Genomic DNA, 24,948 nt, shown 5'->3' on the forward strand with positions numbered 1-24,948 from the left:
GAGGTTATCACTGTAATTCCCACGAACACTACCATTGCCAGCTAGGTGTCTATAGCCTTGATGGAAATATTAGCGTTTTCCCAAGGCCAAATATTTTGATGCCTCTTTTCATTTCATTTTTCTTTTCTTTCTTTTTTCTTTTGATACTTCTTTTCGTTTCATATTTTGCAATTTGGTTCATAAGCAGTGAAGCTCATAATGGGTTTGAGAATTATAGTGGCACTGAAGTACGGTTTAGGATTTTTCACTTGTCACGACTTCTCCTAAGAAATTACAATGACTTAGAGCAATCAATTATATGTGAAAAGATATAATAATCGAAAGATTTCAGTATCAAGAGACAATAGATGATTCCCTTCTAAGTCGAGGACAAATCCTAACCAAATGATAAAGCTAGAGAAGAATAACCTCGTATTCTAAAGTACTCCATAAATATTTACCCAATAAATGAACTGGACATAAAATCAGAATCATGCTTGACTACACAACGTCCTTCTTCCAAACAAAGTTCCCACAAAGGAAACTAAAACTACGCAACAACTACTACTAAAGGAAGCCAAACTAAACTAAAGCAAACTAAAACCACTCGAGCCAATTGACCCAAGGGAGACCGACAACTAAGCTAAATAAAGCAAACTAAACTAAAATAGACGGAAAGGAGACATACCCTAACTATATAAAACAAACAGAGCGAACAAGACTCAAAGGACCTAAATATATACAAGACCTAACATGATTTCTCAAAATGTTCATCAATAACAAGGCATTAGTTATGACGATGAGGAACCCAACAAGAAGCAAAAAAGAGAAGCATGTGGGAAAATGATGTTAAAAGGTTTTGGAAGACGAATTAAGGAGAAAAGAGCAAAAAAATTAAAGAGTTATTGCCCTAGCGAAATTCGGAAATCAAATGCACAACTACAAGTCTGGAAAATCTAAAGTCAAAAGCGATTTCCGTAAAATGTTGAATTTACAACTACTAAAATTTAAACATTCTATTAGACAAAGGTCTTGGCTGGAACATCTTTTGAAAAAGGTGCTTCTATGTGAAAAAATAAAGGTCATGGGGAGAGTAAAAGAAAAAAATTGAGACTTTATTAGGAAATTAAAAAGAGGGGTGAAATAATAAAGTCAAAAGTGGAAAAGGTGGAAAATATTAAAAGAATGTTATTTAATATTAAAGTAATTAAAAATATGATTTCAACCCTAACCATGAAGGAGAAAGGTTATAAAAGGGTATGGCCTCATTATTTCCCGTTCAAAACAAGTTGAGGCTAGAGGAAATTTTTTTGTTTAAGGAAAGTGTTTGACAGGAGGAAATCGCTTGGCTAGAGGAAAATTGTTTGCTAGAGGAAACCGTACACCGTACGGAATTGGAGGCACAGAGGGTCAACGGTCCTAAGACCCAATAGGTCTAACTAGACGAAGATCATAGGAGGACGACCTTGTACGGATGTCCAACATCGCCGCCAGTTGCCATACGGACTTGAAGGGTGGACGTTGCCATACGAATTTGGGGCCACATAAATTGTTGTACGGACTATTCAGGAGGTTATCGTCGTCATACAGATTTGTGTTGTATGATTTTTGGAGGGGTTTACTTTTGTCGTACGATTTTTGGAGAGTGCAGACTGCATGGAGATTGCAGACGACAGTGATTGTACGGAGATTGCATACATTGGCCATACAGAGGTTGGAGACATCAAAATAGTCGTCTGAAATTCGGACCGTCGGGTTACCAAGTCCGCCCGAATAGGAGGGTTGTTGGGTTACTGTTGACGTGTCTAAAATCGCTGAACTTGCGACTTCATCCGGCCAACACAGAATAGAAATGCTAAGAATCCTATCCTCTCTTGAGATAAGGAAATCCCTAATGCTGTGTTAATTTGATCAATGGGGATTACCTCAATGTTTTGGTTGTCAGGTCTTGACTGCAGGATAGCTTAGCGGTTTGATGTGTTTTGCTGGAAACACAAACGGGACTTAAGGTTAGACGGAATCGGTTTCGAACGAGTTCCCTAAAGTTCAACTGTCCTATATCATCTGATTTTGCTTGGATTGATACTATCTTAGCTTGACTGTATGGTTTCTTTTGATAAAAAAAAGGGGAAAAAGGAAGGGAAAAGAGATAGAGAATATCTAATTAATTTATCTAAGATAACATATTCAGGAAGATAGATAGAAACCTCAAACAAACGAGATTTAACATTATCAGCTAATAAAGCACAATGTTGTAAAATCTAGTGCAATCTTCAAAGGGAGTTGAATTTTCATGCTACTAAACCTAAATGCAGAACTTGACATCCATTCATTTGATGTTTAACAACCGAACTAAACACATAAATGGGTTCAGACTAACCATGCAGGGGGAAATGGCAATCAACCAATCCTTAATGGTATGAACACCAAGGTTTCTATCAAATAATAACCCAAAAATACTATCTGAAAGCAAAATGCATAACAAGAATATTAAATGGTGAAGAAGGAGACCATGCACTCACAAAGAAATAAGACAACTTTAATTTCCATTAATTTTGCATGAATTTCGCGAGAGTTTCAGCAACAATCTTAGACTTCTTACAAAAAATAAGGGAAAACCAACCCCTTTAAATAGAGTTTCAAAACTTTAGATGAATGGCCAAGATTAAAACAAAACAAGTGGCCTAGATTCATCAATACAACATAGTACCCATGCTCATAAATGGAAGGCAAAATATCAACAACCACCAAAGGAGAAATAATAAATACCCAAAAAGGTAATTAATAACTACCAAAAAGTAGCTCAAAAAGTGCACATGCATGGAGCTCAAGATTTACAACTGTTTTGGTAGTTAGAAATAAACTTTATGGTCAAAAAGTGCTTTTTAAGATTTTAAAAGAATTTTGCACTTTATGAAAGCACTTTTCCTTTTTTGCTCTAGACCCTTTCTCTAGAAATTCATCCTCGGCGTGCAAATATTCCTTCCAGAGGTCCCGACCTGCTGCACGTTTTGCCCAAACATAGTCTTGAAATCTGATGCATAGCTGGAACAGCACCATGAATTGAGGCATAGGAGGATGGCGTATTTTATATTGCATACCCTCCAAATGGCGATCTACATGCTTCAACCCATCCTTCCAGTTGGACCGATGAGCCTCAAAACATAAAATGTCTGAATGCAATCTACTGGCAAAATCCAGGTCCTCCGTGGAGTATGCGACCTTATCAATTCTCAATCTATCCTCCCAATCTGGTTGCACTTGGTCATTGGACAAACTATTCTTCTAGCCCAAAACCATTGACCGGAGGATCCTTCCACCAAGGTCCCTCATGTCTTCCAAGATTTCCTCGCATTTCGCCTGCTCTTTATTAATGGTATGTTTTGTTTCATTCTTCACGGTGGCGGTCCAGTACCATTCTTTAAAGATGCCGATGTCATAGGGATCCAGGATAGCGGACAATGTGGGAATCTGCGCATGGGTCTAGAAAAGAGCCCTCATGAGGGGAAGAGTTGTACCAACCACCTCATGAACCCTGAGACATTCCCTCTTTTACCTCGAACAATTTGACCAAAATGGTCTCTCGGTGGTGGGCCATTTCCTTTACATCTTCAATGATTCGCTCTCCCTTTTCCTTAATGTCTCGAATCCATTCCTTGACGGCTTTGGCGGTATAAAGTACTCCTTCAAACTCTGTTGTAGTCCTTTGTGCCAATGCCAATGGGGGGACGTGGGATTCAGGGGCGTGTTGCAATGGTTTTAGCAGGTGATCAATATACCCCTCAGCCTGCTCAGCACGAACTCGGTACATGTTTCTCTCAGCAGTTATTTCGTCGAATTGCCGGAGCATATTTTGCACGGAGTGCTTGAACTCCTCCCTTTCTTGTTCTTTGATGGCTTGCCCTATCAAGATGGTTGTAAGGCTATAATCGGCCAACGCAATTTGATCTGTTGGCTTATCGATAGGTGGGGTGGCGATATGGATGGTGCGGTTCCTCTGCTCATCCTTGGTGATCCGGGAGTAGGTCTTAGGCTTTTTCTTCCCTTTGGACTTCGTTTCCCCTATGCGAAAGAAAATATCCTCTAAGTCGATAGGTGGCTTGGTGGCTGCCTTCCGTTGCGCACGAGCAACTAACCAGTCTTGAGGTATGGTCTTTCCGGATGTTATGGCCAAATTCCCACTTTGCTCCTTAGAGGTCTCAGGTGGCTCATTGCCTATCTGCAATTGATCTCTCATAGAAGGAACAGATACAGTATCCAACCCTTTACTTATAGCTGAGTTTTCCCCTACCTCACTGAACAATTGTCGGGTATCCCCATGTGATGGTTGCTCTTCAGTTCTGTTGGGCTCGTGGTTCTCTTCTACCTTTCGTTCTCCTTCGACGATGTTGACATCTTTGCCGGCACTATTCAGTTGTAATTCATGCCGACTCCCCTGGGTGAGTTCATGCATATCAGCCTCTTGATTAGGCGGAATTTCTCCTTCCTCAACTTGATTTCCACGTTCACTAGAACCAATGATCCTTACCTTTGCATCTAGCTCATCTTGTGCTGGAGGATTATTAGCCTCGAATGCATCAACATCGCTTTGGGAGGGCGGAGTAGGTATATAGTCAAGTTTAACTACATCATCCTCAGAACTGGGGTCCTTGGATGACGAATTGACTTTTGGCCTTCTAATAGGGATCTTTTCCCTTCTAGTCCTTTTTGACGTCTAAGTCCCCCTATTAGCTCTGGCTTTCTTCCTCTTTTCGGGTTTCTCAACCTCCTCCTTCGATGCACTTGAGGTTCCCTCATCTTCCGACGACTGGGAATCGAGATTGCCCATCATATGGTATGTGAATTGAATTCTTTCATGGGTTAGTCTCTGTAACCAATGATCGGTGTCCCTCTCTGGAGCTGCCATAACTGCCTCAAAATCGGTAATCGGATCCTGAGACCAATCAATGCCCGGCAAGAGGTACTTTACTGCCTCAAACTCTTGAACCTGCAAGCAATTGCCAGAATCTGTCACTTGATCTGGGACCTGACGGTATTCATAAAGCCACATCTGCTGGACACTTAGCTTGGAATACTCACGCCATCGAACCTCATAGTCATCAGAACAATTTCTCCAATAGTCCTCAATTGACTCCTTTGCTCTGTAGCGCCTGCCATAGGCTCTTTTTGCCAAATTGTCATGATCAAAACCTTTCCTTGGGAAATATTCCTGTAGGCCATAAGATGCCAACTCAGCAAGTGACTCATTGACCTGCACTAAATTCTTGAAATGCACATCAAGGTTACCCAAAATCATAGGGAAGGTGAATCTGGATTGTTTCTTATCTCTGAGTAAGCTGCCCGCTGGATGTGCTTGCCTTGCAAGTTCCATAAGAACTAGTTTGTTTGTCGGATAGCGTGGAAGTCGGAACGGAGCTCCCTCAAAGCCGGCTATCCGGATATAGGAGAACCTAGGGAATTGAATAAACCAGGCGCCGTACTTCTGTACCAAAATGGTAGCTTTCTCTAAGAGCCTTATGTGCAATCCCCCCTGCATCAACCTGACCAGGCGCATTGTGAAGGCATCATTGACACACTCATATTGACCAATTGCATAAGCAGGGTTGTTCTTTTCCCTCTGAGCTATGTCATAGTAATGTAGTTGAGGATAGCAGTCGTACACCTTTACCTGATTGGGCCTGTTCCCGATTTCACCTTTCTTGATTAATCCTGTCAGCGGGCAAACATATAAACTAGGTAGGAGGTCATGGTGAAGTACTTCTTTTCTTCATGTTCGACCAGCTGTGTATGAATATTATCACTAATGATCTGAGCTCAGTCGAACTCGGATTTTCTGGCAAAGACTTGCTCCGTAAAGTAGAACATCCACTCTTCAAAAAGGTTAGATTGAGGGAGTCCCATAACCCGGTTGAGTAAGGTGACCATGTCACCATGCTTGTTATGAAAGTCGCTTCAGGGGGTCCTTTTATTGATTCTAATACTCGAAGGCCTCCTCTCCTTATACCATTCTTCGTTTATCAATGTCCTGCATTTAGCAGGGTTTATGTCATAAGCAACTTGTGCTTCATCTATGGTTGTAGCAATGGGATTATCCGGGAACGGGATGTCGAATGCTTCGCCAATGGCCTCAGGTGTGAAGTCAGCTAGGACCATATTTTCCAGAACCACTAATCTGGTCTTTGGCTGATAATGTCGGGCAGCTTCAACTACTAGCTCATAATTCTGCACTGATGGGGGAAATCCTACTGCCTAGGCGATACCACTTTCCATCATTTGCCTAGGCTTGCCATAGGCATTAGGAGAATATACCCGGTCTCTGAAGTCCTGAATGTCTATGTGGCCCAAATCAGTATCACCTATGTTTTCCCATATGCTCTGGACTTTTGACTCCCTCATTCCTCCTCTTTGGTATTGGTACTTCATCCTCTCGCCTTTGTGGGGAATGTCTGATTTAGAAACCCAAGATGTTCCAGTTGCACTAGGCACCTTTGAGGATTCTACCGCAGATTTAGGCATTTATCCAGCACAACCGGACGCGGATTACGAGACGAGATGAAGGAAACAAATAGGTTAGTCAAAATAGAGGATGATGTTGGCACGTTAGGATCAACAGGGAAAACTGAAATTTGAAGAAAGTATGATGCTTCAGCAAAAGAGCTTGATTAATTTGGAAATGAAATGTTATTAAGCTCTTCGTTTAAAATTTGCTACTTGGCTGCGGTTCAGGGCTTGGGTGTTCAATGATTGCCAATTTTGCACTTGAAGTCTTAAGTTCATTTTTTTAAAATGTTCAAAATTGCTCTAAGTCTGAATTTTACATTCCTGCGTTAATTTTGGCAGGTTTGCTGTTATGCTTAATGCGACCAAGTAGACGACCAATTTTGCATAAATAATGATTTGGAGGAGAGAAATGCACTTACCTGGAGAACAAGGTGTCAATCCGGCGATCTCCCCAAACTTCGGGTTAGAAGGTCTTCGTGCAAATTTGGCTTGCAGGGTCGTTCTGAAAACTTTAAAAAAAATGCCCTCCCACTACTTCGCGATTTTGGATGCTGGGCGATTCTCTGTTTGCCCAATTTCGGGTTCACACAACCTTCTGTAAACTCAACGATCCTCAACTCCCATCACATTACTTGCGTTTTTCGGGGTAAGAGACAACTTTGATGAAACCACCTCTGACGCGATTTGCATTTTCGGCCGATAAGGGACTTTCAAAAAGCTTTCCTTTACTTAATGTTTTACCTTCAGGTGAAACTCGGGCGACCTAGGTCTTTGTAAAATGTTAAATGAAACTTAGCGCTTCATTTGGCTCCCGAAATTCTCATTTCTTGCGAAATTCGGTTCACGAAGTGATTTTGAAAACCCTTAAAACTTAACGCCTTACCTCCTTTCGGCCCATGAAGCGAAAAAGGTTTTATGTGACAACGTTTTATCCCTTTCGCACTTCTTGCGAAATTCGGCTTAAACGGGCATTTTGCAAGTCTTCCTTTTAATTTGGCGAAAATCGGCCAACTGCGTGTTTTTGAAAAGGTTTACAATTTTACGTTTGCCCTTTGACCCCCGAAAATCAGCCAACTTGGGTGCTTTGAAAAGGTTTTATGAAATTGACATTTAGCTTCCTTTTGGCAAAAATCGGCCTAAAAGGCACATTTGTAAACTTTGAACATTTTGACGTTTTAACTTACTCGCCGAATTTTGGCCTGGAAGGCCATTTTGCAAAAGTTTTTAACTTAGACGTTTCACTTGCACTTGGCGAATTTCGGGGCAAATATCGATTTTGAAAAGTTTACAATTTTAACGCTTTTAACTTATTTGTCGAAATTCGGCCTAGAAGGCGATTTTGCAAACTTTTCATATTTGACACTTGTTTTTTGCGAAAATCGGCCCAAAAGGCCATTTCGCAAGGTTTAGAAACTTAGGCATTTTACATAATCGCTCCATTTGGCAAATTTCGAGCTAAGAGGGGTATTTTGAAAAGTTTTTGATGCTTTAGCTTGGGCCTTGAAATTCGGCCTACATGGCCCTTTTGCAAAGGTTTGCAAAACTTTAACATTGCCCTCTGGATGGCGAAAATTGGCCAAGAAGCCATTTTTGCAAGGCTTTCAACTTAAGCGCTCTTGCCCACCCAACAGATTCTCTGGCTTATGCAATAACAAGGTCTCCCTTGGATTGATTTTGGGCATTCAAAATGTGAGACTCTCCATGCAGGACGAAAGCTAACAACCAAAGAGGGGGACCTTGTCGGCGACAGGGAGTGTGTGCAACGCACAACAGTTACCAAGTTTGTCGTGCTGGAGGAGAAACGTAGGAGGCATTACAATAAGTCTGTACGGTGGGGGTGTTTGTGCCGACAGGAAGCATCCGTACCCAGCTGGGAGAAAGTCCGTACAGGAATTAAATAAGGTACATGAATTGAAAAATTCCGAAATGATGCGGATGTGGAACAACAACCCCGACAAAAGTGGACAAGGTAGTTGGGATTCTAAGAATAAAAACTGCCTTACATTTGGGAATCTGCCAACAATTAGAAGCATGGCGACAACGGGTTCCATTAGTAGCAAAACAAAGAAAGGAAAAACCAGAATTCAGATAGAGGACAAAATTATAGCAGAGAATATTACATTTGAGAGTCTCAGTGGCACAGATTGTAGAGTGTGGTGACACAACACTCCAGATGATTATCCAGTAAAGCAATCCCTCAAGAAGGCAGAGGTGGATCATGCTATCCATATTCCAATTTTTAATCTTTGGGAGTATGAACCCATTTTGAGGGCGATGGTGTCAAGATATGATTCATGCAACAAGAAGTCGACAATAACAATGCATGGCCATAGAATGGTCATTTCTTTCTGGCCGTAGGAGTTTGCCAGAGACTTCTTGATCAACCTTGTATGTATAAGTAACCTTACAGAGAAGGAGCACGAGAGCATTCATAGCAGCAGCGACCGCGGGATCAAGAAAGTACATGTGGCCATGACAGACTGGAAAGCTTTGATGTACCTGGTGAAGAGTAGACTTACAGGCGCTAGTCGAGCATCCGATATGGCCATTTGGTAGATTGCATACATGAACAGGCTCATGACCAGGATTGTGTATAATTTGGCTACACTGCTATCAAAAAAAATCCATGAGTCCATTAGTTTGCACAATAGGGCGTTCTACATGCCACGTCACGCCATTGCGCTCTTTTTGGATGCATGGAAGTAACAGGTACCGTTGGAGAGGTGGGGAAATTTGCACCCATTGAGCAGAGTTGAATCGATGAAGCCACCAATGTACTATTGGGTGCACATGGATACACTGACGACTGGAGGAGATCATGTGCCACAGCTAGTAGCCAAGAGAGCCCGACAGGAACTGGAAGAGAGCTTGAAAGGGTTGGAAGAGGAACATAGTGTGGAAGAAGAAGATGCAGTGGACTTGTCTTCGTCAAACAGTGAGAAGAGAGATGACACCTTCAAGTTGGCTCCTCATGGTGGGGATGATGACGATGAAGTGGAAGTGATCGGCGGTGAGGGAAGGGAATCCTCCAGGGAGATGTTGGAAGGAGAACAACCAAGGGCAACTCACGGGGGAAAGACACTACGAAGGGCCACAAAGAGAGCATAGGTTTCAGAGGGGCTTGTCGTGGTACCCTTCTCATTTGCACCAGCCCAATTGGTACTCCCGACACAAATAGTTGATGCTTTGCAGCGGGCCCCAGTCCACGTCCTGACAGGATGGAGGACAACGACAATAGTAGCAGTACCTTTCGCTGACAGGACAAGCACCAACATGGCGACAACAGGGCCGACCATCGCCATCCCTGCTAGGGTGACCATCTAGAGTGTCACGGACATGGAAGAATCGACCGAGCCAAAGATGGATAGTTCGTTGAACAAGCATGCTGCAACACCCAGTATTTCGTCACTATCACCATCCCTACTGAGAGACTTGGAGGATATTGGAGGAGGGAGTGTTGTTGGCAGAGACATTGGAGGAGGGAGTGTTCCTGGCGAAGGCATACCGACGATAACCCCTTTCGCTGGAGAGAAGTAAATGGCAATACTGGAAGACAAGCATCGGGAGGTACATGTACAAAAAGAGGTGGAGAATGGAGCAGAGCATCGTGTGGGCGAAAGGCCCCCTACTTTGGACGAAGGAGCTTTGGATTTGAGGGAAGTTATTCAGATGGAGGCACCACTAGACACAGGAGGAGACTCTAGCAGGGTCGTATGACCAGACATTATCATTCAGGTGTCGAGGCCAGATCTAGCAGATGTATTCGAGTTAGTCAAGAGATACTTGGCACAACTGAGGGACATGGCTACAGTGATACTGGAAGTGGCAAAACTATCAGGGCAGATGGATATGGGTGGAGATACACTGGTGGAGGAGGAAGTAGCCAGGATTCAGAAATTCATCGAGGACATCGAGAGGGAATTTGAGGAATGTCTCATAGCCAAGGGTTGGCCTTGCACAGAGAATTCTGAGATGATATTAGCCTAGCGACCTACACCGCCAGCAGCAACCGACCAGTATGCAAGGATTATGGCCAACTTGGACACTTTGGAGGCAGAATTCAGAGAGGTTCTGCATGATGCGTTGTGCTCAGGTTGTATTGGAGGAGGCTGAGGTAGTACGTGCAGAGATGATTCAGCAGGTCGAGGCCGCCCAGGAGACTTTGAGGAGTTAGTTGATGGCGAAAGTAGCCTTGGTGGAAGAGCAACTTTCTTAGCAGACCTAGCTTGCCAGCTCAGAGAGGGAGCATCGGGCCACTCTTGAGGACCAACTACAGCGACAGGCGGCTAGGATACAGGAGCTGGAGGCTTGCGTGCAGATCCAAGACAAAGACCTAAAATCAGCCATCTAGTTTGTGAAGAAAAGCAAGGAGCAGGTATTGGTGGCGCAGTGGGATTTGCAGCCCTGCACTGCACAGGTGCAACTAGCCGCATTCAGTAGGCCATCAACTCCAGCACCTTTTGCGGCTCCAGGGACGTCTCTTCATCCCTCTCCCTCACACTAGTTTTTTAGTCTCAACCCCATTCTTGTATGTCGTCTGGAAGACGACTTCTTTTTTTTTTGGGGGGGGGGGGGTGATGTAGATGGTAGAGATGTCGTCAGTAATTAAACAAATAAAACTACTTGTTAGGTTCAATAAATGGCAAATGTAATAAGCTTTTACCTTTCGAGAGTCAGTTGGCAGTTGTTGACAATTGGCAACCTTAACCAACCGTCGGGTGATATTTATCTATATATTGTGTTCGGGGAAGGAAGCATGTACTGTTGTTATTACATGTTGGAAATAAAAGCTTGTCTTTCTGCCATATGTTTTCTGTGTTTTATATGCTATGTAATTTATATTCCTGTATGTGTTATACTTCATTTCGTTTATTCCTAGTCACTAAAGACACTTGTCGAGAGTAAACAATCAACATCTGTCATCCAACTAAAATCAGCAAAATGTGGTAATAAAGCAGAATTGTAAATGAAATAAATCATCATCACTGTAATTACACAATCTTGAAATAATCATTACAGCAGTAATTGAATAATCAGGTTCAATCCTGCCAAAGAGTAACAATGTAAAGTAAGACTGTGAGATGGAGATGACAATATGGGTTGGTAAGTATCCTAAAAGATTAAGCACGCTTGATTGCAAAGGAGAATGGCCTTCTTGAGTGATTTCCTCTTTAAAAATCTCAATTCTAGAGTAAAGAAGCTTTTAAAAAATGAATAGTTTGCGATATTTATTTCCCATGGTCCCTTTTCATCCAAGCATCTTTTAGTTGTGTACCTTTCCATTTCAAGTAGCTGACGAAAATTCTTTAATATTCTAATTTGATCACTGGCAAAATGCTCTAGCTGTTTTAAATTGCCAAAAGTTATGCAACATAATTTCTTCTTTAATGGTGCTAACTCGGTACTTTCTTTTTGAAGCAGTTTGTCTTCTTTATGATTTGGCATCTCTACAATCATTGGTTGTGAAGATCCTACATCCTCAACTTTTTATTTAGTCGAGAAGATTGTGAATCTTGTATTTGATCTTGTCACTGAGATCTTGCTTAACAATGGAAGGGCTTCCTATCTTTCTATCTTTAGTTTCCCAAGTAGAAACCATATCGTCCATTTCCGTTTGGAGCAAGACTTGAGGAATATTCCAATGGAGCTATAGGGAAGTAGGCCAAGCAACCCTACCAATTGTTGGTTACAATTTAGTGTCCAAATATTCCACGTGTCATGCTTCTAACCAATTTGTGACAAGCGTTTTCCTGCTAAATTGTTGAGCTTGTTCAATTGTCCTCTCGATGAGGCACACATCCAATAGGTTTTGCGACTGGGATTCAAATTCAAACATTATTGGTTGATATAAAGTTTTTGTAAACTTTTGACTGGCTTACTAAATGTTCTAGTAATAGTTTGTTGTTGTGTTTTAGTCAATGTTCCATAGGGATGCGTCGCCCCCAAAGAAACCTTGCGTCTTGGAGACAATGATGTTTTTGGGACATGGGGACTTGAGGGAAATGCCCCCCCACAACACCACCACCTCTGCCACCTTTGTTGGGGATGTCGTTAGGTCGCTTACTATATGGCACACACTATCGCATACTGATTGCAACCTTTAAAACCCTGAAAAATAATTGAATTATTATAATTACGAATATACAACGTATATATAGAGGTTTACAAGACGGTGTTCAAAAAAGAACGAACCGTTAAACTAAAGCTTCAACTTGAAGCTAAAAAGCTAAAAATGCTTAAAAAAGCAAAATAGCTAAAAACTAAAAAGCTAACTATGTGTTCTAATAAAAGAAGCAATAGTTGAACTTAAAACACTAAACGAACTAAAAAGCTAAGTCAACAACTAAGATGACCATTATAGAATAGATATAATATTATTTTAATACCCTCCCTAATGGTCATCGTACTCAATACCCCACAGAAGACAATGAGGTCTTTTGATCACAAATGCAAAGAACAAAACGCTCTGCAAAGAACACTGTGCTGCTATGGAGGCCCTCCTAGGATCTGCAAAGTGTAATGACCAAGAGTACAAAAAGCCATCCAACCTGATGTAATCCTCACAAGTGAATTGTAGAACTGTCACACGCGAATTACTGAGCTTGAAACCAGGATTTTGAGGAAAAATCGACAAACCCTCCAATGAGCAATAGACACGATTTTGACAAAAACCGCCAAAACTTTTGCAGTAGAGCATTGAGCATTGTTCGCTCCAAAAACTCCAAAACAGACTGCAAGATACCACTGTTTCAGATGTTCGCCCCAACAACTATAGGTGCGACCCAAAACAAACTGCAAAAAAGCACGATTTTTGTGGAAAAAATCGTCAAACCTTGAAACAAGAACCTTCCAAAAGAGAATTCACAATTTTTGAGGTGAAAATTGAAAAACCCAAATATCCAGAATCCCACACGAACTTCGTGAATTACAGATGTTTTTTTAGGACAAAATTGAAAAAACCAAACAAACAATTTTTTGAGGAAAAAATCATGAAAACACACAAACAATTTTTGAGGAAAAAATCATGAAGAAACCCACCACATAAGAATTTTGAGGAAAAAATTGTGGAAACCCAACCGATGACAAATTTTGCTTATCAAAAAGCATAGAAGGCTGACTTCTTCTCTTCAGAATGTTGTTCTGCAACATGAGCCTACTCCTGCCCTTGAGACCCTCCCTGGTTAGTGTTGTGACGTATTCACACATCACCCCATTGCAAATGGGGACCCCACTTTTTTCTGCTTTCTAGGATAGTGGTAGAGTCTTTTTCTATTAGCCTTTGCGTTGAGGAGGTGTAGTTTCTCAGGTGTCCAGGAGGAAATCAAGTCAAGTCTCTCTCTCTTGATTAAGTGATGTTAGTCACTTGTCAAAGCTTAGGAAATGAATGATTATATGATGATCATTCCATTTGGTCATTGTTATCACAACCTTGTGAAACATGGAAACAACCCCGTAGTGTGGGACCTTGCGCAAGGGGGTTGAATCTCCGGAGAAGGCCGACTTCCTTCTCAATCCAGGTGCAGGTGTTGAACCAACTCAACACTTCAAAACTAACTCCTAGGCCTTATCCTAACAAATTGCAGAGGTAAAGGGAAGAGAGAATGCTTAAAATAGAAGGAGGTGATGCACCAAGAAGAGATTGTTCCTCTCCCTACCGAGATGACACAAAGAATTAACTAAAAACACCCAAGAGATGCACAAACTTTAGTTGCATCAGTGACTCCAATGCATGTATGGAGGTTAGAATTCGCTAAGTGTCAAGAGGGGAGAAGGATTCCCACAAGTCACACTTAGAAAACAAGTTAACACAACATATATGGAGAGAAAAGCCACAAGACATACACCTATGATGAAGGTAAGAAAACATATACGACATGCATAAGTTGAAAGAAGGCAAGAATGGTGATTTTCAATTAATTATAAGGCCAAAGGCCAAACTTACAGTTGCATAAATGCAAGATAAATACAAGAGAAGTGGAAGAGCATGGGATAGCTCAAGCCAGTAGGGGAGAGAACCCTTTACAATGAGGCTTAACAACCTTTATATAGAAAAAATGGTTACAAGGGTGATCATGACCCCTGCATGTCAGTCTGGAAGTGCAGGGAAGTGCATGCAAGCAACCTAGCCATACCCACAAAGGGCAATCCTGAGAAGGTGGATTGACTAACCTTCCAAAGTCAGACATGACATAAGTCACCAAGCATGGCCCCGTACCTCCCTTGATGGAAATCTTGCCAAAAACATTTAATGCACCCTTGTGGCTCCACAAAAGAAAGTGCACAAGTCACCAAAACTGTCGAAGCATTTAAAGCCTTGAGTGTCGATCACGCCATCCGGAAGTGTCGCCAGTTGGAAGGAAGTCCGAAGACTTAGGAAGCTCGAACTTCCGAAGTGAAGAAGACAAGGGAAGGAGCAAGGAACTTCGGAACCTCGGGGTTTCGGAGGAACTAGAGAGAGAAGGCAAAGGGGGAAGGAACTTCGGAACCTCGGGGTTCCGGAGTTCTGGAGAGAAGAAGGGGAAGCGAGGAAGACGACTTCGGAACCTCGGGGTTTCGAAGTTCCGAAGAAAAGAAGGAAGAAGGGCTAGGAGGGAACTAGAGAGAGAAGGCAAAGGGGGAAGGAACTTTGGAACCTCGGGGTTCTGGAGTTCCGGAGAGAAGAAGGGGAAGCGAGGAAGATGACTTCAGAACCTCGGGGTTCCAAAGAAAAGAAGGAAGAAGGGCTAGGAGGGAACTTCGGAACCTCAGGGTTTCGGAGTTCCGGGGAATTGTGCAAAGGAACTTTAGAACCTCAGGGTTTCGGAGTTCCAGGAAAAGAAAGGAGAGGCAACAAAGGGAAGGAACTTCGGAACCTCGGGGTTCCGGAGTTTCAGAGAAGGAAAAGCGAGAGAAGGGAAAGAGAAAGAACTTCGGAACCTCGGGGTTCCGGAGAAGGAGAACAGGAGAAGGCAAAGGGAAAAGAACTTCGGAACCTCGGGGTTCCGGGGAAGAAGAAAAGGCCAAGGGAGGAACTTCCACTTCATGATTCTTCTCTCCTTGTTCAACTGGGGCAGTGCTGGCCCATGGAACATATCTCTGATTGGTTCCCACTGATGGACCAAGGGTGTCATAAAATGACAACAGTCATCATCATTGGCTTGTGAGATGTGAGATGAGGTGTCTTGGACGAAATTTGACTAACTATAGGAAAACTTCCTTTGCTCTTCAATGGCATTGACAGTCACTTCCTTTGCTCTTCAATGGCACTGACAGTCACTTCCTTTGCTCTTCCAAGGCATTAACAGTCACTTCCCTTGATCTCATAGAAGCCCCGATCAGCATAGAAAACTTTTGATCAAGGATGAGCATTTGATGTCTTGTAGCATTCCTTCTCTTGCATTTGGGTGAATAAGGTTAATGTGTAGTCATCAACTTGATTGATCAAAGTCTATATTGGCGAAAGATTGAATGGAAGGTGTCAAGTAAGGTCAATTTGAACAAGATAGGTGAGGAGGTTTGAGAGGCGAGTCCCTTGGATGAAGTTTCACTAAGTATAAAAATTTTCTTTGCCATCCAATAGGTCTGATTGCACTTTATGGAGAAGTAAGTTGCATGGGCAAAATTTTGCTAAGTATAGGAAAATTTCCTTTGCCCTCTTAGAGGAGCGGCCTGACTTCCTTTGCTACTTGAGAGGAGCGACATGACTTCCTTTGCCTTCTAAGAGGTCCAAAATGTCTTTGCTCTTCATGAATTACGGTTTAGTGCCTTTGTAGAGTAATGATTTTGATCTTCTAACCAGCGATCAGGCCTAGTAGACATTTTTTATCTTATCATCCTAAGAGATTTGATGTATATGCAAGGCATTCTTTGAAGGAGAACTGATGAACTTAGATGTATGGAGAACAAAACCTTAAGCATTTTCCTGTGTTTCACCTTAAATACTACCTTGCCTTTGCTCATTGACATGGCATGAATTGGTGAAAAGGGACGAATTAATGAAAAGTTGATGACAGCAAGCTGGAGATGGCGAGTTTAATCCACTTCCATTGCCCCCTTGGAGGAGTGGCCTCACTTCCATTGCCCCCTTAGAGGAGTGGCCTGTCTTCCATTGCCCCCTTGGAGGAGCGGCATCTCTTCCTTTGCCCATGCATAACCCCGACCTGCCTTCCTTTGCTCATCAAAAGGTCTGATTGAATAAGTATTATTGGCCCCAAGGGTTTGAATTTAAATGGAAAAGGTTTAAAATGCAATCAAGTCGGCCACCTTAAGGCTAATATCAATTTTATTTAAAGCCTATCAAGTTGGCCTATAACTGAAAAGACATACCTATTCCATTGCATACCTATAAATGACAAGTCAAATTTAATTATTTGATCACCAAAACAAAGCGAACTCCTCTAAAAGAGCAGATAAGCGAATTTAATAGCAGCCCAGCGAATATAATTCTGATCTGCACCTCAGCATACAATGAAATACACCCAGTCCAGCGATTTGACAATCATTTTGATCATTACATTTGATCAAAATGCACTTAGAAAAGGTGATTTTGGATTTTAGGATCAAGTTGAAGGCATTCTCAAAAGCTGATATTGAATGAAATCTCACAAGCATGAAATCAGATCTCCAAACATGTGGCTCAGACCTTGAAGCACTTGAAAATCAGATAAGGGAGTCAGAGATAGAATCACCATTTCATCGTTGTTTTGAGGATATACCAAATTAGAGGATTGTGAAATCTATCTATATCATGTGTGTTTAATACCATCTTTGTTTATTTTGCAGGAATGACTAACGGAAAAGATGAAGATGCGGACTGCAAACAACATCAAGAACACTTCAAAAGCATGGACGAAGACTCAATATTGTAAAAGGATCAAAGAGGCTTCAAGCAATGCAAAGGAACAGAAATCAAGTTAGAGCTCAAAGTCAAGTATATCATGAACAAGGGAAGATCAACCAAGGGCATCACATAGTCTACATCCAGTGTGATCAAGTTAGAAGAGTTAATTAAAGTTAGAGGATTAGCTTGAACAACATGATATAGTTTGGAAACACGCCTTCATCATCATCATTGCTGAAGTTTGAAATGTTGAGTATCAAGAGATATTATCCAAGACATCAATATTCATTCATGATGACAAATCAAGTACAAGCAAACTGAGGTGTCATCCCAGTCACTACTCGCCCAATCAAGAGTTCCACATTAGTGTGTCTAGATGCAATGTACCCGACTCACCCATGGGGACACAAAGTCCAATCTACCTACCCTCACTATCCATTGGCCAAATATTCAAGAGAGAACATGTGTCCAAATATTGTAATTATTTCATTGGCTAAGAAGAGTTTGTTCCAGCAAACCCTAATTAGGGTTTCATCTTGTAATCTCGACCATTGATCTCATATTGATCTGAGCATTTGAATTGTAATGAGCTCTCTATATAAGGCTCAAAATTCTCATTTGTAAAGGTTAATAGGAGGTTAATAGCAGGTTAATAGTTAATAGTTCAACAATTGTGAATACTTGATAGCTGTTAGATAGCAAGTAGTTAGAATAGAGTAGGAGAAGAAGAAATTGTTGCTAAGGCTTGTAAATGGATATACTCTTTTCATTGAAGATATGGTGAAATGTGTTATTTCAATAAGCTACATGGTTTCTACTTCTCATTTGTTTTCATGTTGATTAGATGAATGAAAGGAATTGTGAATGATTGATGGTAAAATTCATTTATGCATACCACTAGCAATTTGCTGATTGTAAGTTTTCCTTGTGTGGTCAACTGGAATCTTTAAATGAGCTTAACTTCAATTGCTATTCACACTTTGATATGCATTGCTTTAATAGTGTCTTTGTTATTGATAGTGATTTGAACATCACGTGCCTACCTTAGGAGATCGCACTAGCTTTGTAGAGTTGTTCGTTGATGGCGAAGCGAAGCTTAGTTGAATTTCATCCAATCATTCATTGTCTCTTGCATTCTTAGGACTAGATTAGACTCCTTGAAACCTATCTCTTTTGCCATTTTATTTTCCAGGCAAGTAATTAGAATCTAAGTTCCAGCAACATCCAAACGTTCAACATTCAAATATTCAACGTATGTCCCCTTGGATTACCAGCAATCACATCAATCAATTGAGCTATCTACGTGTCATGACCTGACTAAAGAAACCTTGGAGTCATCTTGGTTGATCATATAACTTAGCATCCAAGAAGATTTTGATCATGAGAGGATAGAATACATTTGGTATTTTATTCTATGTTTGAAGTGCCTAAAAATCACATCAACAGTTAGATTGCACGGATGCCAACAATTTCTTGCAATCTTTCTTCATGTGGCCAAACTAGTGATAGTAGTTACACTGTACACTTTTCTTCTTCGAAGACTGTTGAGATTGACCTTGTCCCTTTTGCTGGAAGGACTGAGCTTTACCCTTATTTTTATCCGAGGCTTGGATTGTGAAGGCCTGTTCAGTGGACGAACTAGCGCTACTTCCAAATTGGTTCTTCCATCGATCCTGTTGCAAAAGCTTGTTGCAAAGATTAGGAAATGTCAGATCAACACTAGTAGAAGAGATATTGAGCATATCAATGAAATGCTTGTAGGATTGGGGTAGGCTTTTCAGCGTGATCGCTACTATATCTTCTTCCTCCATGGTTTGGCCTATAGCTTCCAATTGGTCATGGATGTCCTTGATCTTCGTAAGATGTCTTTTCATCCATCATGATAGAAAACAGCATATTCTTTAGAAAGAAAGCTTGGCTCTTGTCGAATGTCTCATGAAGAACCTTCAAGAGATCCCAAATCTCTTTAGCTGTTTTACTTGAAGGCACCTGAGGGAGTTGATCATCGGTGACGGATAACTTGATAAGAATGACAACCTCTCAATTTTATCAAATTTATCCTAGTCTGTACCTGTTGCTGCAAGATGAGTAGCCTTGCCCAAAACAATCTAATCAAGGCAACGATACTCAAAAATCGCCATCATGCGCTATTTCCAGGTATTGTAGTTGCAGTCATTGAACTTTTGACTGTGCTCCAACATGATGTTTGTTAAGGATGCCATCACAAAAACTGAGATTGAATCAATTCAATGTGGTGAAGGCACAAAAAACGAGGCAGAAGAATCTGATTCAAAATCAGAGCTGAAACACCCAACACAAAATTTGGGCAGAGAACCCAAGGCGCAAAATTCTGGAAATCCCAGAAAACCAATTTTCTTGCAAACCTGAAACCTTAAATTTTTCTTAAAATAATAATCTGCAGAAAATAATTACCTCTGATTTAAAAAAAAAAAATCTAAAAAAAACGGATTTTTTTTTGTAAAAAAGGGGTAAAAAAACAAAGCTCCAAGCCTCCAACAAATCCTAGCTACAGGCAGAGAGAAAAATCCGTAGGTTTGAGACCAGAAATCACGAAATCCATGAAAAACACGAAACAGGTCGCGGGCTAAGAAAACCGCCAAAACAAAACCTGCCGCCGTAAAAAAAATGCGCTACGCAAACCCTGTCAGGAAAAACACAGAAGGGCTGCCCGTGAAAATCCGAAAACCCTAGCTGGACAGAAGAGCAGTCAGCATCATGCCGCAGAGAAAAAAAATCGTTGACAATTTTTTTCGTGTCCAAAAAAAATCAGCCCAGCTAACCCTAGCCGAAACTTGAACCAGATCTGCAATTTTTATTTTTTTTGTGAAAACTAGTTTGCTTTTCATGGGGCACTTGCAGAGATGCTATATTTCAGATTTTGCCTTGAAGATTTCAATTCAGTTCAATTTGTATATCAGTGTTGCCCCCCACTGTTGCCCTGCTGCCATCCCCTCGCGGTCCCCCTCGCTATCCACTCACCGTCCCCAAATTTAGGGCCTCGGTTCTCTCGTTCCCGAAACTCATCCCCGTGTCCTTGTGCCCCTCCGTTAGGAAACTCTGGAACTATGGTTTTAGTCAATAGTATTGGCTTTTGTCTTTTCTTAGGGACTTATGGCAACACACAAAGAATATAGGATTGTGTTTAATCAGAAGCAGACATGGACAATAATTTGGGTGGAAAGAAAACATAAATATATTCACACGTAAGTTATCAGGAAAATCCATTATAGCGACGTAGACTGCATCTCTTTTTCGGTAACCACAATTTCATATGGCTACAATTGTATATAATACGTCTGTTTCTGAATCACCCTGCTCCCCATGTCTCTAGGTAACTATGATTAACATTATGAGACTAGAGAGCAATATTGCCAACAAGAACGAAAACCAGAATTATACAAACCTGAATATCTGTCACTTAGTCACAGTTGATCCTTGGAAACAAGCCCAATTGTCTTGTTTCCGAACTGAGATGAGACAGGCTCACATGTCTTGGCAGCATCCAAGGTGATTCCTGTGAGGCTTGGAATAGATGTCATCAGAAAAGAAGCTTGACTCTTTGCAAGGATCAAAAGTAGAAATGCCAGCAAGGTCTGCCAACTGTATGACTTTTCTCTGTTTCTCTTTGATGTATTTTAAAGTTTTAAGAGGTATTGTTTCAACTTTCAACCATAAAAGAAGAGCATGGTTCTTAGGTTACTTTCCATTTTAATTTGATCCTTATTTGGAAGACGTATGATGCAGATACATGGTTAAGTTATAATAAATCCTAATGTTACATCCTAAAACCTAACATATCGATTCCAACATTTCATATGCTTTTAAGTTATCTCTATACTAGTGGATTGTGGTACTGGTAGTAATAGAACTGTTAGTCTACAAATGTTTCTGATTTTGGCTGTAACTAATCAGGTATTTTTCACGTGTCTCAGGAAAAGGTCTCCGACATCATGCATATTGGTTCTGAAGAACAGTGGAATACTGATGATGATAGGAAGGCCCTTGCTCAGGCTTTACAGGAAAAAGTAGGCAAATGGATTATTTCATATTCATTTCTGTCCCTGAGAAGTGTCATATACTTTAGAGGCTGGTCATTGAAGTTACAGGCTATACTGAGTAGCTAATGTCTGAACATTTCAAATGCTAATTTGTTGTTGTTGGTTGGTTAAACTAATGACAGGTTGAAGCACTATTGTTGCTCTCACAGCAGGAGGAAAGACATTTGTTAGAGAAAAACACAAATGCAGCTCTTGAGGAAAAAACAAGGGAACTTCAGCAGAAGTTATCACAAGTAATATATCGCAAAATATCCTCTTCTTAAGTTCAATTTTGTACATATACCTATCTCTGTATCTTTGATGCTAACCTGCCTTCTTCTTTTGCCACACTCTGTATTATTCTAGCTGTTATAGCAGTAGAGTAAAAATAACTGCCCTCGCAAGAATTTAGCAAATGCATACTGCATATTGTCCTAAACTAATGCCGAAATTCTGAACTTGAAGTAAATGAAATAGGTGACCAACAACAGTAATCAAGCTGGAAACTTTTCAATTCTTATCGTCTTGTGGACATAATTTTATAAAATTGGAATGTTGACTGTATGAGTGCACAGTTACAGGATGTTTTTGGCCCTTTGGGTTTAAATTTTCTAACTAAGAAATATATGAGATTAAAAATAGACAAACCTCAATAAGGCCAGGAGATAAACGTTATTACTAAAAGTGAAGGTAATATGTAATTGCCACCTTTAGTTAAAGGTATCTGAGGTTCAGTTTAATCTTGAATATTTTAGGTTGGGTCAACCTTGAACCTTGAAGCTTTTGTTTTTATTTTATTTTTCAATTTTTTATTGTATAGGAAAATATCAAAACAGTAAGTATATTGCAAAGATGAGAATGACACGAGGGTAAGCCCTGGTCTTTTGGACCACAAATAGTATTAGATATATTATTAGAATAGGCAAAGTAATTGTTTTAAGAGCCAAGTTACCGGTCCAATTATGAGTATCTACAGTAATTTTTTTCCTTGGGTATGTGTATGGGTTCGGCTATACAATCAAAATTACAAATTACAAAATATAAAATCAGTGATACTCATTATTGTTGATAAACAACTTATTTAAATATCTTATTTTCATACATTGCATAAATGAAAATACTCATAAATTCATAATTCAATGATTTGTCAAATCAAAATGTCAATACATAATGAAAATTTAGAATTACAATCAATATTTGATAGTCTTCATGTTGCTTTTCATCAAAAGCATCAAAGTCAACATTTGGTTCAATTTCACTTGAACCACAATCAACTGGTGTGCCACTCCCACACGTGTCATGTGCAGAAGCAGCCTCATCTTTAGAGACTTCGGCAAGCCGTGCAACTGTAGCATCTAAGTCGACACACTCAGGGTTTTGATCCCTATTTCATGGGTACCTCATCAGGCTTTATGCCGAGACCCATCTTGCATTCATCTTTGCATGCTTTTTTCCTACATCTTTTTGCCTCTCTCCTAGTTGTGCATTTAGGGGGGGTGTTGGAGTAAATAATATATATCTTAATTATTCACTTAATTGCATTAATTCACTAAATAATATATTATTTAGTAAATTAATTAATTACGAATAATTAATTAATATTTATCTCCATGCATAATGCAAACTAGGAAAAGCAAACTATGTTTAGATTTTCGAGAGTTTCATGCATTAATTAGTCTATTATGCTATTTGTGCATATATGACTGATTCATGCATTGAGTTTCAAACTCTCAGTCTATCTTATAGGCTCCACTATTTAAGGTTTCTATCTTTAGAGTTAGATATTTTTATAAGGATTGTCATATCCTTCATTGTAATCAAGCAATTTCAAAGCAATACATTCAATTATTGTTAATTGTCTTCAATTATTCTTTGCTGTTCAATTTTCTCTTTATGTGTGACAGGTATTCTTACAGAAAATAACTGGGCTTGTGGGATTCGCATTTCATGAATTCTAACAATTTGCTGCTCTCTTTTGTCTTTATTTTTAACTTCTGATACAATCGTTGCTTTATTAACTCGCCATCTCATAGTATTCTCTACAGGTTCCAGCATCAGATGTTATATAGTGGTCTTTATAGTACATGCAGGTCATGATTACCATTTCCTCATTATATTCTCTCAAATTACTTCTACAACTTACTGAATAGATCGTCATCTTCTGGATAATAGATGAAGTCAGTAATGCTTCAATGTTCCTTTGTATGTGTAATCATTGCTTGAATACGTATTATGATTATCTGTCCTTTAACTATGGCCAACCTTCATTCTATGTCAGTGCTGTCTATATGACCATTCTAGTCATCGTTCTCTTTATATTATTTATTCCAGCCACACTCTTAAATACAAGTGCTGCTTTCCCATACCTCATTGCTTGTCTGTCTCAATCAAATCTTCAATATGCTCTTGCTGCTCACTCTCTTCAAATCACTGCTGAATACCGTAGCATTTTTGTTTATATCTCTTTGACTTGGATCGCTGTTTTGCTTATTATTTATGATTGCTACATTCTACTTCTTTATTGATAGGGAATCACTGGTCCTCACTATTGTCAGGCCATTATAAACTTTATTATTCTTGAGAGTATATAGCAACACTCATTTCTATATGCCACTCATTGTAGCATTAATAGTGATGATATTCTTCATAGCTTATGTATCTCTATGATTTCATCAAATAACTCATTGTTTATTCTTAGTCCAATTTCCTTGACATCAAGGACAACGTCTAATACTTTTGACATCAATGACAACATTTCCAACACTTACAAATTCTGTAAGGAGAATGTTATACACAAACAATATACTACTTTGTACAATCCATAACAAAATAAACTTGTAGAACAAAGCAATAGGATAGTTATGTAGATGGCAAGTTGCATGGTACATAGTTGGAATGTGCCATATTGGTGTAGGGTGCAAGTTGTGAATACAAATGTCTACATTCTTAATTGGAGACCTTGTAAAGAACTGCAAAATATCACTCATGGGTAAGCATGGTCAGGTATGAGATGATATATAAGTACCTTAATGTTTTTTGGTTGTTTTACTTTCGCATTTGTACTTGTACAAACTAGAAGTAAGTTAGATGCAAAGAGAAACATATATGTCTATTGGCAATATTGAGAAGTCAAAGATATAAAAATTGATGTTTCTACAAACTAAAGTGTTGTTAATAAATATGTTGTAGACAAGAAAATATCTTTCTTCTTCTATGATCTATAGATAGTATGGTATGGGAAACCGCTATAGATAATTTGGGAACTAGCTGCTTAGGTTGGGCTAGACTAATCATGGAATTGGGTTGAGTGACCTTGAAGTTGAGGAAGCAGTGCGGAAGACCCAAGTCTATCATGTCAATTCTATCCTGTAGAGTTTACTTTATAATAACAATTGTGTATCCATATTGAATTTTTCATGTCAAAAAACTAGTCATTTCTTGTCTAGTTACTGGGTTTGCCTGTTTTGGTCCATGCACCCGAACCGGGTTTCGTGGGGTTCGCCTTGGGTATGTACCTAGACGTTTGGGTTCGCCAAGTACAAACCCGGGCATATCCAGAGTCGCTGAGCACCAAAACATAGCAAAAACAGA

The 24,948-nt window shown here is 40.2% G+C and overlaps 1 protein-coding gene across 6 annotated transcripts in view; it reads left to right on the forward strand.

The window, feature by feature from the left end:
• LOC131066247 (uncharacterized) overlaps positions 1-24,948 on the forward strand; it is a 226,552-nt gene that overhangs the window by 193,003 nt on the left and 8,601 nt on the right. For all 6 annotated transcript variants that reach the window (XM_058000963.2, XM_058000964.2, XM_058000961.2 and 3 more), the window contains 2 exons: positions 21,253-21,345; positions 21,501-21,611. In XM_058000963.2, coding sequence (XP_057856946.1) covers positions 21,253-21,345; positions 21,501-21,611 — 204 coding nt within the window. The remainder of the gene's footprint in view (positions 1-21,252; positions 21,346-21,500; positions 21,612-24,948) is intronic.

The sequence above is a fragment of the Cryptomeria japonica genome, chromosome 5 (genome assembly GCF_030272615.1).
Source record: "Cryptomeria japonica chromosome 5, Sugi_1.0, whole genome shotgun sequence".
NCBI classification, from domain to species: domain Eukaryota; kingdom Viridiplantae; phylum Streptophyta; class Pinopsida; order Cupressales; family Cupressaceae; genus Cryptomeria; species Cryptomeria japonica.